General features: G+C 36.4%; 1 protein-coding gene across 1 annotated transcript in view; it reads right to left on the reverse strand.

The window, feature by feature from the left end:
* Window positions 1448–18208, reverse strand: part of CAPZA2 (capping actin protein of muscle Z-line alpha subunit 2) — a 30263-nt gene continuing 13502 nt past the window's right edge. Inside the window, exons 2-10 of the mRNA XM_021384869.1 lie at window positions 16820–16883; window positions 14910–14961; window positions 14159–14222; window positions 13433–13639; window positions 11826–11905; window positions 10817–10895; window positions 7310–7381; window positions 4457–4519; window positions 1448–3558 (exon numbers count right to left, since the gene is read on the reverse strand). Of these exons, the coding sequence (XP_021240544.1) occupies window positions 3418–3558; window positions 4457–4519; window positions 7310–7381; window positions 10817–10895; window positions 11826–11905; window positions 13433–13639; window positions 14159–14222; window positions 14910–14961; window positions 16820–16883 (822 nt within the window). The 3' untranslated portion in view covers window positions 1448–3417. The remainder of the gene's footprint in view (window positions 3559–4456; window positions 4520–7309; window positions 7382–10816; window positions 10896–11825; window positions 11906–13432; window positions 13640–14158; window positions 14223–14909; window positions 14962–16819; window positions 16884–18208) is intronic.

Consider the following 18208-nt stretch of genomic DNA (forward strand, 5'->3'; position numbering starts at 1 on the left):
TTACAGATAAGCCAATCACAGCAACAAAGGAAAACATTAGCAGCAAGAAAGCATGACAAGTATTAACTTCCTTTCGCCAAAGAAATTGTGACTTCTTTTTTTAAACTGGATGCCAACTGTCACCTTTCACAAAAGAAATATAGTTCAGATATATCATGGAGTTGTCACTGTCAAAAACTGACACTTCTGTGAGGTTATGGACAAACTACGTTCAATCTAAATCTCGTTCACAGTTGTACCAGAGGATGCAGATTTCAGGTTTTTTTTCCAGTAAACCAATGTGGCAGAAGCTGTGTCTGTACCAGCAGGCAACTCAGTATGACGGGAGCGAACCCATAAAATCTAACTGTTGGTGCTGAACCTCTACACCTACACTCTATGAAGTCTGGAAATTTGAAAGCTAGATTTAATGTGATTGCACAGACATCCTCAACACACAGGTTGCTCCGTGTTGTCTCACGGACAAACCATTGCTATGGCTCCATATCCCTGGGAGGAGCTGGGGTCTGGTGCAAAGCCAGAGCACAATTTCCAGTGCAGATTTCTCCAAAAAGAAGTGAACTCAAGTGTGCCAAAGCGTGTAGAACATAAGAAAGAGAAGTGATGTAACTCAAATTACAGTGATGGTAAAGCCTCATTCTACTTGTACTGTGATAACACACACATTAAAAAAAAAAAGGGTTGCTCAGGAGAATTTGAAAGCAGAAGTGTAACTCCTGTTTTCTATGTTCAGAAGGAACAATTATTTACTTGCATACAAGGTAAAAAAAATCCTCAGTGTAAAGGGGCACTGAGATGCATAAGATATAACACATTTCATAACCACAAGCATTTTACAAGTCCATATTACAAGTCGTAATATCTAGTACACCCACACTGCACAATACAAAGCTCGTCTTTATATTTAAAAATATAAACAAGTATTAGTTCACATTAAGACAACAACATTTCTCAGGAAGTGCTTTACCTACACAGAATATCTTAGAGTTTACCAAGCAAGTTGTGAAGTTCTACAATTTAGCAGCAGAAGTTAAAAAAAAATAAAAAAAATAAGAAAAATAAAAATGCAAGCAACATCCAAAACTTTTGAGAGAAATTAAGAACTGTGAATGTGCCATCCACCTCAACTGATAAATTCATGTCAGTTTCCACTGAGGAGTCGTTACCCCTAAATATGACATAACATGCTCTCCAGAAAAAGTAACGGAATATTTGTTTTACTTCTAAATTGCTTTATTGTCACTATCACTTTATGGATTTATTTGATGTCCAAGGCATAGAACTATCTCAGAGTAAAAATTAGCAAATGGGGAAAAAACTGTAAGTAATACTAATTTATTCTACCCAATCCGTGGCAGAATTGAGCCTGTCGGATGCTACTTGTTGAAGACGGGAATTAAAACCATCACGGAACTGACTGAACAGAGAGGAAAACACAACCATCGAGTACTTCACAATAAAATTACCTCTTTATTAGGAACACATTTAAAATTAGCCTTTTATTTCAGTTAAGAAAAATAGCATCCTGACTTTCAGCCCGTGCTGATTCCAGTCACACATAACATTCTAACAGCTAGAGTAGTTATTTGCACCGTTGTTGCCCGTGGACAGTTCTCCTAACAGCCCATTCATTGCCTTTTATTCTTCTTGATCTTAACTACATTGAAGATAATACTGTAGCAAGGTTTGTATTTAGGCCTTAAGGAAAATGGACGGACTGACTAGACAGCGACTTAGGAACTGCCACCAGCTCCATACAGCTTTTACCAGCTTTCTTTTAAATAAGAACAACCACCTGGTTCGAGAGCTGATCTATGCAGACATTTAAGAGGGCAACTCTTCAGGAAGGCTGTTGCAGAACAAAGCTCATTCTTCCACTAGACAGTACAGCAATTTCAAGAACTTCAGTCAGCTCCATACCCCTTTAAAAGAAAACAGTGACGAACAGCACCTAGGGGCATTGCTATTCCAACTGAAATTGTAACCTACCTTTCGTGTACATTTTTATAAACACAGTACAAGGTGAGATTCTCTCTCTTACTACGCTGTAACTTGCAGTTTAAGGTGATTAACAGGATCATGCTGTAAACAAAACTATAACCCTTGTATAAGCTTTACTTTTTCAAATCTGCATAACTAACTTGCTTCTAGAAAAAAAAGCTGTTTGCTTTTCCATTGTGAGCATAGAATCCAAAAGCATCTTTTAGAACAGGCTTTCATCCAATTAAAAATGAAATCCATGTATTCAGTGAAATACATCATTTGTAATGACAAATTTTGCCTTTTCTTTCAAAATTCAGTTTCAATATCAGATCTATCAGATGGGGAAAGTATTCTCCAGAAAAAAAAAGTTATTTTTTGTCTTGCAGTTTCTTCCATACGAAGCTAAAAGATATGCATTTCAAGAAGAGTTCCATAGGCAGATGTTTCGTAAATGTGGATGGAAACCATGTATGATGACAATACTGCAATAAATCTCCAAATACACTGGAAATAGCCAATGTGCCACAAGTTTGTGGCAGTTTTAAGCAACACTCTAAAAATAAATAGTCTATGTCAGGAAGCAATCTGATACTCAAATAAATAGAAAATTTGCATTTTAATGTCACATTGAATTTTAGTACATTTCAATCCAAGGAAAAAAACGACAGACATAGTAATGAGTACAGGATTGTATATATATTACAATAGGCCTTGTTATAGTACACTTGTGGTTTCATGATAAAAACTTAAGGGCAAATGGAATTTAAGCTCATTTAAGTAACTGTCAGGAACAAAGCATTAAGTGGATTTCTGAAATAAGTACTTTCATTTAATTTCAAAATCTTAAAACAGCATTAGACCTTGGCCTTTTCTTAAAAAAAAAAAAAAAGTTTTGTTAACACTAAATAAGTATTCTGAAAGGTTTAAACAATATAGAAAATGCTTTCCCCAAGTTGACATACAGTGGAAGGGTAGATGATTTCAACAACAACTCCTATCGCTAACTCCACGTTGACTTTGACCTAGAATTGCACACTAGTGATCTCCACGAGGAATCCAGCACATTTTGGAAGTTGTCCATTTCACATGAAAGCAAGAGAAAAGGTTATTATATGCAAAAATATTTTCAAACTGTTCTTAACTTGTAATCGGAAACTAAAGGCATGGTTTCTTCATTATAAAAAAATAAAGGTATAACAGAAACTTTAAAGGAAAATACTCAGCTATACTGAAGTTGCAACCCTTTGAAAAGAAAGAAAAGGGGAAAAAAAGATCAATTAGCTAAGCTTTGTGCTACCAAACTACTTACAGTGATTTTCAATGGCAAAAGCCCATGCTGACTGGGTGATTTGACAGTTCCAAATACCTTTTGTCATTTTTTTTTTTAATTTGTATACAAGGACACTAAAATGATCCAGTCATGCAACGTTCATTTTAAGCATTCTGCATCTCTTTTCCAATCTTGTAGCTAAGAATCTTGTTCCAGTCAATCTTGGTGCGGGTAACTGGCAACTGTCGACGTAAGGCCTTGAAGGTAGTGTCCGACATTGTCTGGTAATTCTCACTGATTGCAGTCTGTTAAACACAAAGTCATACAAAGACACGTGAAAAACAGAATGAGGATGCGACATAAAAAGTTAAATGATTGTGTAGTCTGTTGCTTCATAAAGAGGCTTAATAAAAACATGCTGAATCAAAATATTTTAGGAAGAAAAAATGTTAGATCTAGATTGAAACTATGCAAAGACAGTTTAGTTTGACCGGTTCCAGCCCAGGTGATTCAGCAAACTTCAATGCGGTTAATCAGCAACATGAAGGAAATGTGGATCACAGTTAGCTCACCCATCATTAACTCCACACACCAAAGTTTTCCACTGTTATTTCTGTGGGATGGTCGAGTCAGTCGACAACACAGCATGACTTAAATATAACGCATATGATACTTAGTACAATTTTACTAATGAGTATTTTTTCCAAACTGACAGAAGAAGGTGTCTGAAATTTACCTTATGTTCAAGACCCAAATTAACATGAAACCACTTCTAAAAGGGCATCCAGAACAGCTGTACCATTCTAAATTCAAAATGACTAACTCAAATACATAATGCCTATAGTCATATTTAGTAAAGCTGTGTAAAAGAGCCACCTCTGAACAAAATCTGGACCAAAATTCCACTTAAGAAATGCACTTGGGATGAAAGGGATCAGAACTGCTGATACTTAAACACACCAGGGACCTCAGAGATTCATCTTCTGCTCCAAAAAAAATGACTTATACTAATATTATATGTAAGTGAGTGCAATTGCCAGAAGGTTTGGAAAGGGCAGGTACATTTAACAGCAGCATGCAATCTATCTGTATTTGTTTGAAATGCCATTATCTTAGTACCAAGCTTGCTCATTACAGAATAGTAGCTCTGGTTAAAAATACGGTAATCTTTGATTACGGGTATGGTGTTTTTACCCAACCTACCTGATACTCATTTTCTGCAGCCTCCACAATTTTTATAAATTCCTTCGCCGTCTGGGCTTCGTTCTAGACAAAGAGAGCATTCAAATCAGGTTAGATGTACTGCATGATTCTCTGAAGGGGACTTACATCATGTTTATTCCACTAATTATGAGAGATGTGCAGAAGACTCCATAAGAACGCATGACCATTCGGTGACTAAAGCAAAACTGAACTCAACATTCATCCAGTAGGCATACGCCACATTCTTTCTTGTTACACCTTAATTAGTTGTGCGAGTTTAGAGTACAAACTAAAATTATGAGGAAAAAAATCAACTAAATACACAGCAGTACTGGTTTATTTACATGTGTCAAGCTAGATTTAGCTGTGGTAAGAAACGACATTAAAAAATTAGAACAGTTCAACTGCAACAAGCATAAAGATTACCACAGAGCTCATTAAAATGCCTTGATTAAGAGCTCTGTTTTGATAAAAAGATATGTGAAAAAGAACAGCATTTGTAAATAGGAAGATGCACACACAAGTCTCTAAATGTCAATACTCTGCTTGTTTTAACATTATCAACATTTAATTTCCAGTACAACTTAAAGAACATCAGCTGAACAAAAAAACCACGAACTACAAACGACAACAACCAAATTACTCATCTCAAAGTAATCTAAATTAGGCAACTCAGCTGAGGCAGAAAACACGAATTGTATGTAGTCTTCAAAATATATTCAAGTAAACATTACAAAAATGAGGGTGTAACAACTCAATTTCCAAAATTCATCATGATTGATAGCAGCGTTATGGTGCTTCACCCTTAAGCACATAACTTCTTTTTTGTTTTAAAGACAAACAATGACCCTTCAGGCAATCTGAAGGCAAATTAGCTGAAGTGCTTGAAAGAGGTGTCAGGAAGGAAGGGAGTGTTCATGAATTTAGAAAACTCCAACTTGGGTCTTGGAGACATTCCTGAAGGTACATTTGCAGCAGAGGTTGAAAAGGTAGACATGCTTTCGTCCCTTGTGCATACAAAGGGTTAGTTTTTTGAGCTTAATTACCACTGGCAACAGAAGTGCTAATGGAAGAACAAGGCTGGACTACATGTCTGGAGGAAAGCTATGGCAGGCTCAACTACAATTGGTTTTAGGTTTCAGAGAAGCTGCATCAAACAGCTGTGAAAGTGCTCCTGAACACAGCAGAAAGAGACGAAGGTCCTAGAGAGTAAGCAGAAGAGGACTACAGAATGAAAGGGCTTTGACTTTTCAGTGAACTGAGACAATGATTTCAAAGGCTCTGAGAAAAATTAGGGAAAAAAAATAACCTTTGCTACAATTATTCATAGTTCCAGCAACAAGATGACTTTTCAGTTCTTTATTTCACTTGTGCCCATTGCTGGTACAAAATTGCTTCTCTGCCAAACAACAAAAACAAAGTTATTAGGGCTTCTTTTACTCTACCATTCTGTCTGTGTGAGGTAAGAACCTCTACCCTCTATGAAGCTTAAAGCCATGGCTAAAAATTGGTAACCAGGAGCATACTTGCTTTCGCTCTATCAGGAGGCAGAAAGGTTATATAAAAGATGTTTTTCTACTCATTGGTCTTCTGCCACTTTACTAAATTGCAGAACAGGATTAAGTTACTTCCAACAGAAAGAGAAGTAAAAGCTACTGAAATGAGACCTTCCAGACAGCTCCACCTGAAACACCTCTTAGTTGAACGAAAGACTAAACAGAACCCTTTGCTTAGGGGGTTGAAAGTTATTTTCTATCTACAGCTCGAGAAGTGTTATCTCTTGGCACCACAGTCTCCCATTCTCTGTGCTGCTATTGCAACTGAAAAGCCAACAAGCCTTGCTTTATATTAATGAACAACGTTCTTTATTGATGAACTAAGCTTTTGAGACCCACAGAGTCACTATTAGTCATTATCTTTAAAATACTTCTACTGTTCATGTTTAAAATTTCCCTTTACCAGTTTAACTTCACAGGCTTAAATTTTCTTAAAGAACACCCCAGCAGGAAATCTTATTGCCTATAGATACCACCTCCAGTAAGCAGGAAGATTATTACTCCAAAAGTAGCAGTTCATTTTGCAGTAAGACCAACTCCTACAGGACACATCTGCTATCATTTGCAAACAATTTTTATTTCAACCCTGTGCTCCTCATTGCTACAAGTATCCATCTGGAAAGAACTTGAAAAGAAAACTTTAAACTCCAGAAGTGTTAGTACTTCTCAACCTGAAGCATCTCTGAAAGGGCTTTTTGTACAAAAAACCACGATGTTGAAAGCACCAGCTACAGACGGGGGAAATGAAGGCAAAGTACTCAAGGCAAAGTACTCACTACTGCTTCTCAGCTGGCAGCATTTGCTTCCTAGTTTTTAGCATACAGGTTACCTTGTCATGAGCAAAGCAGTACTACAGGTGATCTCCTAGAGCTGCACTAATAAAGTGGATTATTATAACTCAAACCTACTTCATACTCAAAAATTAAATCTACAAAACACTGCACGCCAAAATTTGAATACAACAGAAATGCAGAAAGACAAGACAGCAAGCTGATTAAAAGCACTACCAAAGCGAATTTAGCTTATATAAACCACATGCAAGCACATGTTAATTTAAAAATGTTTTGATTGAACATTAACTACATGTAATTGCAGTAATTTAAAATTATTAAATGTAGTTGTAATGCAAAAGTAGAAAATATTACATATAAAATATTCACAGATTAGAATATTCATTCTCATTCGCACAGGAAAGAAAACCAGCCCTCAAATTTCTAAGTTTTTTTTAAGCTAGCTTCTGTTTTTAAATCAAGAAGTCACTTCAATGTACACACAAAGGTCTCTGAAGTTCACTTACAGACACTGTTAGAGAATCCTGTATGTCTTTATGGCTCACAAGCTGAACATTACCATCTTCATAATAGTGAACCTACAGAAAATTAAACAAACAACTCATTAAATGTTACAGAATGTCATCATATAGGAAAATCAAAACGTTGTAGAAATTAAATACTTTTCGAAAGGCAACAGTGAAGAAGCTGCTGCGGCAATCTGGCATTGATTTGCCTCAAGTACTATTTCATGCAAAGAAGTTTAGGCTTTGATTAGCAACAGGAAGTAGAGGACTTGCTTCTTATGTGATAACCTTATTAAAAATTCTGCAAGTGGTAAAGATATATTTAACACAAGAATAGTTTTGGCAAGGCTTCAGGATACAGTGAAGTTCTTTTCTTTCCAGCTTTGCTCAAACTGTGTGCTAGGAAATGTGCAACATTAGGCTTCCCTTTCTTTACCTGCCTGTTTTTGGTATTTCCCTGTTACGTACAGCTCAAAATCAGGTACGTACGTAGACAAAGGAACTTTTCAGTACGAACTTTGACAAGATCAGGTAGTGAGGCAGAATGAAATCTATTCACATCTGAAATATTACATCTACAAACAGCTTCCCTGCATATTTTACAGGAAGAGGTAAATGGTAAAACTCCACTCAAGCTAACTTTAGTTCTTCTAAATTCAGTCGGGAAGGAGAGAAGGATCTGCAACTATTAGAGAACTTAAAAAAAAAATCAGAAGCATATATGAAATAACATGTAATCATTCAAAATAACTGATACAAAAGTTATGCAACTCTGACATTTAAAGAGGTATCTTTAAAGATACTTGTACAATTTTGATCAACACAATTGTTGTAACTGATGTTCTAAGAAACAGAAGCATTTATGCCTCACCCTACTGAGCAAGATAACATTTGAATTTGGTGATCAGTGCACAACACTATGATTTCATATACATTATGATCATGATGTATGCAAGAGGACCTCACTTTTACACAAAGTAAAGAGAGAATATTACATAGCAAGACAGCTATACCTAAGTACAAGAAGTATTTCCTATAAGAGAAAACGCTATTTCATAAGATCCATTGTGTTTTATTATTTTGCTTATTGGCAATTACTTGTTCTTCAACAAAAGATATCCTAGGTATAAGATTAGTTCATTTTCAAATCAAACATCACAGGCTGAAACTTCTGTCAGCCTTTTTCAATCCAGTTCCTCAGAGATGAGAAGCGCTTACTCAGTGCAAAACTATGAGCCCTTCCAATGAAACAACTGAGCCCAGCAAGGTATAATCTGGCCTCCTCTGTCATAATCCATTGGAGAGGGCTCAAATCTCCCCTGTGCTCTAAAGCCATCAGCACAAATATTTGTCTCACCAAGTTACATTATTAGCAAACATCCAGGCCTAAAAATTTAAAAGGGATGAAGAGTCAAAGCTAATCCTGAGATTTCTTATGTCACGTGAAGTATGAGAAGTAACTGTTCTGTACTATACCTCACTGCTGACATCCTTCTAGAATGCTAAATCTGGGTTCAGAAGACTACAAGAAGGATGATGTTTATGAACAGAACCTCCTGGAAAGGTTAACTAAGGAGGGATGAGAATAACAGATTATCTAACAGATAAAATCAGTAACCAACACACTTATCAACTGTTTTCCATGCACAGCTGGAGCATGTCAAGCACCAAAGGGACTTAAGTTTTAGTAAAAGACTGCTGTTGCACAGTATTTATCATGTGTAATTAAAAGAAAATTAAAACCGAAAGACGTTAGAACAGTTAAGATTCCCCTCTATTAGAATGGATTAATAGAATAAGAAAAAAAGGAAGAGACCATATATGTGACCTTAAGGGCAGATAAGACACTTGAACACAGGTGGTGCTGGAATTTCCCCCAAGGTACTTAGAAAAGATCTTATCAGAACCAAAGCAACATGGTATTGTTGTCACAAAGGTTCCCCAAGCGACTAAGGTCATAGTAAGTTTGTAATCCAGAAGCTTGTTTCAATCCTTAAAATAAATTAAAGCACTCAAGGTACTTCTATGTACACTGAAGAAATTATACAAAGTTTCTAAAACTTTCAAACAGAATTCAGCATTTCCTAGTGAAAAAGGAACATCCTAGGGAAGCAAAGAGCTCAAACCTTTAATCGCTTCCCAAAACACGTACTTCAATGAGCAGAAATAACATCTTGATTAATTATGCAAGATAGTCATAAAGGACAAAATCAGCTTGAGATGCACATTTAACTCAATTCCCTGCTTAGGTTACTTTCTAGGCTACCAGGCTAAACTTCTGTTGTCATTTAGTCCAGCAGGCAGCTAAGCATCACACAGCTGTTTGCTCACAGATTTCCCAGAATGAGGTGAATGTCTGCTTATGCTGGAAAATCTCCTAGACATTTAACCAGAAGCGCATGCTGTGGACAAAATGCATGTTTTGTTGCAAGACAGATTTAAGTGACAGTTTACTTGGATTCTTCCAAAGTCTTAACCAGGTCTAAAAGTTACTTAGGGTGCTTACTATGACCATCTCGATGTAACAACATAGTGACAACAGTCCACACTTTGAATATCATTCTAGCTGTTACAGAAGTTGCCTCGAAGTGGGAAATCAGATTCAGGCTCCCTGCTTGGGTAGGTCTGAACACAGCTACCACAACCCAGAGGAACATACTAAGCCTCCCACCATGAAAACATTTCGGCACATCTTCTTTCTGAAATCAAGTCACTGAGCAGTAAGGTCAGTGCAAAATTTACTGAGGCTGCAGAAAGAGCAGGAAAAGAGAACTTGGCTTATGTCTTGTTAAAAAAAAAAAAAAAAAGGCAACAAAACCAAGAAGCCCTCCTACGCTGAAAGGCCGGCTGCAGTAAGATTCTAGCCCCTGATCCCAGAACTGTTTTAATAACCTCCTGCAAAATATGCGTACACATTCCAGGGCACCAATCCAGGAAGCCAAGTTCGCCTGCCTACCACATGACAGTCAGACTTGCTCTTGTTTCAAGAATTCTGCATTCCTGCTTGGAAAACATCTTTCCGAACGCTCTAGAGCCAACAGAAAGGGAAGATTCTTAATGAAGGAGATGTAGATTCAAAAATTTCAGATAACAGAATGACTGAAACCAAAGGCTCCTATCTTTCTAAACAATAAGGTGGGTAATGTGGGGAAAAAAAAAGCTACTATCACTTAACAAGAATAAAAATCCCTCCTTCAGAAAAGGTCTACCCTCAAGAAGCTTCTCTGTGTAATGTGGAATTCAAGTTTGTGCTGGCTCACTGTACCGGAAACTGAAATAGGTATATGCCCATCCAAGACGAATACACGTTCTGAAGTCCTCAGAATCATTATGTTATTTCATAAGAATCAGGCAAATACGCAATTAAGTGGCTAACGCTTAACTAAACTGTTCTCTCTTTGGCTTCCGGGGCTCCTCAGTTCTCTTGAAATATTTAATACATTGGCCTGAGTCTCTCCTGATAATTGGAGACTTCACTGATCAGGACACAGTTTAGGATAAGCATACCTGAATTTTCAAGATGCCAGCCACTTGAGTGGTTGAAGGGGAGATTGTAAACTTCCATTCTGACCTCCAACGGCCATTCCTTTAAAAAAAAAAAAACAAAACAATCAGATTTCACCTCATTAGTTAAGAAAATAAAATATATAACTGTCAGTCAACAGAAAAGAATGACATACTCAGGGGAACTACACATGCACAAAATCTTTCAAATCATAAATATTCAGCCCATAACTAGTCATGAGGAGAACAGTTTCCTGGAACACTTATCCTAGGATTTGGATGAAGACCAAGGACATTTATTAGTAAGGACCTTTTAACAACAAGACTCAGCTTCTGAAAATATCTAAAGGCTTTAGTGTTCTTTTCCTTCTTTATTACTAGACATATATAACCATTTTTTTGTTTCCAGGACCTGGAAACTTTGCTGGATCAGCCAAATCCACACGTCACAGTAGGCTACCAAGAGCTTGAATGAAAGGAACCTTAAAGTAGAAAGACTGTCTGCTACTGCTGAAACTCTTTCAGCTCTTTCAGCTCTTCTACAATTTCTGTTCCAGGGCAACTGTTTCCATCCAGTAGAAACAAATTCAATAATCTTGCATTATTGCTTAAAGGAGTTTCAAACATCCAAATAACAGTATGGGGAGATTGTAGTTTCACCTGATTTCTTCCCTGTAAATTAGGCACTTTCGTTTTAGCTAGGAGGTTAATGTTTTAGAAGATTAGTACCTTAAAGCTGTGTTAGGATGGTACTGTAGCCGCGTCTTGATTCCTGCTTTGTTTGCACTTAAACAAGAAAGTTCTGATACTATGAGATCTAATTCTACTACTGCTATGTGTAGATTCCAGAGCACCCAACATTTTCTATAGTGCAGGCAGAAAAGCTTAGTGAGGAAAGATGAATGGTGTAAATGCACCTCTTTGCTGACCAAAGGATAATCAGCGTAATGGCAACGGTGCAGTTGTCCAATAAACTGTATTTCACTGTGTTTGTATCCATATAGAAACTTACCAAAAATTTTTTGCTTGGAACTGATGGCTCTCTATGCATGCAATAATGGTTTGCTGTCCATCAATTGTTTTACCATACACCTTAGTTAGAAATGAAAAAAAGCAGAGTTAACATTTCAGCTATCTTGTTCAAACTGCTTAGTGATATCTGGTCCTAGGATACATTCCAATTAACTGTAAAATTCTATTTTACAATCAGTATGATCCTCACATAATACTCAGTACATGAAACACGATTATATATTAAGAAGAAGAAAAGTAAGATTAGAAAATCTAGAGGTCAAGCATTTTAAGCTCTATATACTGCAAAGGCTTTTGTCATTGTTTATGTTTTTTTCCAACTAGAAATTTCAAGCCCACATACTGTCACGGCAGTCACTGCTATGTTACCACAAGAATTTCAGATACCAGTTACTCTTCAATTAAAAAGCAATTCAAGTCTTTACAGATCATTGCTAAAGTGATAAAAAGGCAGCTTTAGTCCTCTGCTTCGCTGCGCTCCCTAAAACCACAGAATACAGAGTTATCTTGATGAAAGTGCAATCTGCTTTGCTTTCTAGAAGCTTGGACACTCATCTAACTGTATAGGAATCCAATTCATCATGTTAAATCAGCAAGTGAATATTCATTTCTTTACTAGATTAGCTTTCCATTGGGTTAATACAAAGCCCAGGATAGCTATCCATAAATCAATTTGCCAAACTTTAAATAGTCACAGGGTTCCTAGCAGCAAATCAAATGCTATTTATGTCTAGAGTTTTATTTTAAGAAGCCACAGAACCCACTGATCCTGGTGGTAAGAATATCGCATTTTTAAATATAGGACAAGTGATGGAGAGAAAGGAGTTTGCTTTACTGACAGTTTTGTCAGTAAACCAAACCAAGACAGACATTTGTATCTTACGGAATCTTTGTTTACTTATTTTTAAATAATCTACCATGTAGCCAGGATCGACGGGGCCAATCTGCAGTAATCTACAGAAGGTCTTAATTTAAGAAACATAAATAATACTTGTTTAGAGTTGAGATTTAAGCCTTTTCTATGAAAGGACTAAAATATAAATATAACCTGTAGTAACCACCTGTTGGTAATTGCTGAAACATTCAACATTTGAAGCTTTCCCTTCTTTCCCTAAGGGACCCTTAAAGGACTAATTCTGTACAGTTGAAACCAATTATGCTCCTGGTTCACCAAGAGTTAGTTACAATTTCATTTTAAATTCTTATTAAAGGAGGTACGCATTATTGACACATAAGGAAGTGGAATGAAATGCATTTACATAACTTTTCTATTGACTGAATAAAATATTTGGAATTTAATTTGTAGATATTCACAGAAGCCAAAATAAGATTAGACCTTATAGATTTTAAAATGGCACATTGCTGAAGTAAAAAATCTAGTCTTCAGAGTCACTGGTAATACCTTCAGCAGTGACACTGGTATTACTCTTTTTTTTTTACCTCATAATTTTCATGGAACACAGTAAAGGATGACAACACTAATGACAGCTGTATTTTTCTTTTCTTGTTTTTTTTTTTTTTTTTTTTTTTATGATGTTAAGTCTATCCGACGCCAACACCACAATACCCAGATAATCCACTACTTACCGTGCATACACCATTTGGGTAGTGTTCTTTCACATATGCTTTCATTGCTGTTTCCACTGAATTTCTCCAGGATTCTATGGCATTTTCAACTTCATGAGGCCTAGGATCAGTAGCCTCCTTTCTTAAATGATCAAATTTAAAAGAAATCTTGTTCTTGGGATCCAAAAATTTTCCATTTCCCAAATCACCATGTTCTGTTATCAAAACCTGTATTATGAAATTTTAGTCAATTGCATTAGGATAGAATAAAGAAGGAAAAAAATATCTTGTACAATTGTACATGACAGTGCACATTTAACTGGAAATTCCTCTAAGAGTCACACTTTAAACAAAATATGCACATATATCAAGATAGGAGGAGGCTAACAGGAAACACTGACACAAAAATCCAGATTTCTACCCTCTTACTGAAACAAAAAATGCAATTAGAAGTTCTTCTCTATTATCTAGAATGTCTTCAAAGACTACAGGTAAACAATTTCTATAGCTCCAAATCAGGCCTAACTGAATGCAGGACAATAACACAGGACAATAGATAATGAATTTGCAAGCTCATTAGATGCTCTATATGATTAACTTACTAAATGGGTACCATTGGTGGGCCATAACATCTATATTTTAGTAGAGAGGATGCATTTATTTTCCTTTGCTTTCCCAAGTACGTTCCCATACCAGAACGTCTTTTAAAATGTAGGGAACATTGCAAGTATGTCATTGTATTCATACCTGTTCATCGTAACCGTCAATTTTTACTGGAGTAAACTGGTCCAAGTTGTACTGTGCAAATGCACTACAAGAGGAAAAAACACCAAAAACCTGCATCAGGCACAATCTTTTTTCCTTGGTGGATATAAAATACTTAAATATTAGCTAATAATCTGGATGATAATAGATAAAAAAATTATATTACTGTCTCATTATCTAGTACACCCTAAAACGTGGGCTCACCTTGATCCACTCAGCACTGATATTGCCATTCCAATCATTACACAATGATTCACATTCAAAAGTAACCTCAGACAGACACATAAGCTTTACAGTAACCCATAGAAAGTGAAAGAAAATCTAAATTCCACTGAGTTCCTTCTTATTCAATTAGACATCTCTATTGTTACAGAGGAAATTAAATTTGGCATAAAATAGAGTGGGCATAATGTCTCCATATAAAAGTAGGGTCTTCCCTACTTCTAGAAGTTCAGTGTCTACAACATTTACCAATAAACAGAAAACAAAATCCAAAAAGCTGGAGACGAATTCTACAATCCAGGTCTCCCATTTCAAAAGCAGTTCCTCTAACTCATGAGGATACAACACTGATTTCTTCTCTGCCAAAATTCTGTATCTTAATCAAAGATGCATAACGCTCACAACAGGGTTTTATTGGCAAAAGCATCTTTTCAAACAAATCACTTACTGCCAATGGAAGTCTTACTGACATGACTTTTATGCAACTGAGTACATGGCTCCTGGTACTTACTGGGCTGCTCCTTCCCTGAGAAGATTGTCATTATTAAGCAGCAACCGAACATCTGAAAGGAGACGTTGATAACACAAAAGTCCATTTAATTCAAAGATTTGTTCCAGTCACATAACAAATGGCAACAAATTATCCAAAAGAATTAAAACCCAAACCACCCTGTACCATATAAGCAACTAGGCATGAAAATCCATTGCTTCATATTTTCTAATTTCAACTGAACTAAATGAGAAAAGCACTACAGAAGTGGGACTCCTTCCAATGCAATATGGTAAGAAGATACAAGTTCACTTTAATGAGACACACTACAAAAACTCTTGCACAATATTGATAGTAGTGGTTATTTTAGCTCAACAACACTAATAAAGAATCTGTGGTACTTGACTTTTCTTATAACCTTACTATTTTTGTTACTGTTTCCTACTGACAATTAGTAGTCAGAGCAAAGTATAGCACAAGATCACTTTTACCATAAGAAGAAATGCGAAGAAAGTCACTACTCTCCTTAGAATGACTTCGCCTTTACTACAGAGTAAGTTATTTCATGTACTTATCTAGAAGACATTATTTTAGAACAACCACCTTACAATTTAATGCAAATACACATAACAGATAAAAGCATCGTGAAAGAAATATGCTAGCAACTTAATTACAAATTTAAAATACTCATTTTTCTAAGACAAAAGTTTAAGTCTTGCTATAACATTGGGAACTCTTCTAAGGATTCCAAAGAAATATAAAAATGAAAAGAAATATCGGTGATATATTTGAAGCATTTCTCTATATTTAACAAAAACAATTTGGAGATTTTAGGTTTAAAGTTGTTTTTTTTTTTTCCCCTTCAAGGAGTCAGTCTGAATTGTATGTGAATGCTTTTGATATTTAGCACTCCAACAACAAAGTCTTTGGCTGGACATCTACAATTAAACATTTTGTTATGCGTCACCATCAAACACACAGCTGCGTTATTGCGCAGGGAGCTCTAAGTACCAACCACCTTAATAGTAGCTTCAGCAGTGCTGCGAGAAGAAATTGTATTCACTGTCAGAAATCTGGGTTGACAAGCTGCTCACCAGCAGTTCATTTCACAGGTACACTATAAGCTAAGTTGATGTATTAATTACCTACTCATGGTTTAACTGAAGAACAAAATACTTCTCATTACATTTCTTAACAAATTTAAGCTCCTGCCACTCGCTAAAAGTTTAGCGTACTCACCTTGCTTCCTTACCTAAATAGCACCAGAGCTATTACAAGCTACAGCAGCCAATGTATGCCTTCTTACACTTTGTATTTGCCTGTACACATAGGCTCAGGACAAATGCAACAAGTTTTAATAGAAAAAACACCTTTGATAAAGTGTAGGAATTAATAGCAGAAGGAAACCAATTTCAAGTCTCATTACAGCTTACCTACGTATCAGTAAAATGTAGGATGCCAAAATTTAAATGTGAAAAATGTTTGCAGGCGATTAATACTCCTTCCACAGTTTAAGCAGCATCCCTCTAGATAATCAAGGTTAACTATTCAAAATGATATTCAAAGGGCCATTTTAATTTTAGTTTGGTTTCTGTTGAAAAATATAATTGTAATATAATAATTGTGAAATGCTGACATAAGAGCACGTGTCTTGTAAAAGAACACAACTGTTAAATCGTGGCTGAATAGAAACAGAAAGAAGGCTCATCCCCACGCCACAAAGAGAAGTGGTACTTTATCACTTTTGCATTTAAACTCCAAGCTACCTTGTGACTGCAAAGCTTATTGTGCCAAGCTATAGAACCAGGATTGCAAAGCTCTTGCAGCAAGTGAGCTTCTGAAAAAACTAAGCTATATGAAATTCAGGAGAGTAATCAGGAATATGCTTTACAGTTGCTTTAATTGAAAACATGCAGCAGAAGGGCACTTACCATTGAAAACCTCATTGAATTCCCCAGGAGGAGCATGAATGATGAATTTCGCTGCTATACGCACCTAAAAGACAACAGATTATGTAGTTTGATAAAGTTGTGGTTATTTCTGTTCACATCAATCATGAAAAGCTGGATAACTTCAATGCCCAGACGTGAAAATGCACAATTCCTGTTTCATTGATTCATTCACATAGTTATAAATGACAGATCCAGAAAGAGAAATTGAGTCACTCATATTTTGAATTACTGGCAAAAAGAAACATATATATATATAGCATGACAAAGAAAAGCAATAATACATTCACATTTCAGCTTTCAGTCCATGGCTGTCTGGGAATCAACATATTCCAAGAGAGCCGAGAACCATGGATGAAGAAACACCCTGTCTCCAAAGGTTCTCTTATTTTACACATCCCAAAGGTGCACAGCTAAACAGTAATTCACAGATTGAAGCTTAAAAGAACTTCTGTAGGCACCGAAGCCCATGATTTCACCCGCATCTACCTGCAAGGCCTCTTTAGAAACACAGTATCAGCAGATAAAAGTTGAAAAACAAAACAACACAACTCCCCACTCCAAAGAAAAACACCTGAGAACTTCTTTAATGCAAGTCCTCAAGCCATTATCTTCAGCCACAACCTTTTTTTTGCACTCAAAACACAGCAGAAGTCAGCACTTCCACTCCAAGTACGCGCACCTGCCCTGGCTTTCTCTCTACCTGCGCTTGCACAAGCACTTACACAACCACGCAGGGAGCAAAATCAAAAAGGTAATTTTTCTTTTTTGCGGAGCAGCTCCCTGCAGTGGCTCACTGCACTGCACAGCTGCAGCCGTGTGCTTGCCAAAGGAACACAAAGCTGCTTTCTTCACTATGGAACAACCAACCTGAAAATGTTTCAACTACTACCTTAGTAATATGATGTCCCTCTGCAGACTTACTTTCATCTATTCTTGTTTTCCCCTTTAAGCCATTAAGAACACCCAGAACGAACAAACAAAAGGTAGATTCCTAACTTGACAAGAGTTCCTACTCTTTGTAATTTACAGTTATCTAAGTTGAGGAGACATTCAAAGCTGTCTTTCATCCTTGTCATGACATCGCTACTTAAATCCAGTAACTACCTGAACCATATTTCCCATTTCTAACACCTTCAATTACAGTCCTGTGGGATTAAAGAGCTTGGAGATGCAGTTTCTGCACTGTTTGGGCTTCCTGTTTGAAATTCAGAAGTCTGCGAAGCGCATGCTTTACTGACAAATACCTAAAAATAACCACAAAAAGCTTACATTTAGACATTTATGGGTATATGAAACTGTAAAAGTTTCTGAGCCCACATGAGCTCCTGAATCAACCTGTAAGCAGCTTTAATAGTCCAGGTTGGTAAT

This window comes from Numida meleagris, chromosome 1 (assembly GCF_002078875.1).
Source record: "Numida meleagris isolate 19003 breed g44 Domestic line chromosome 1, NumMel1.0, whole genome shotgun sequence".
NCBI lineage: Eukaryota > Metazoa > Chordata > Aves > Galliformes > Numididae > Numida > Numida meleagris.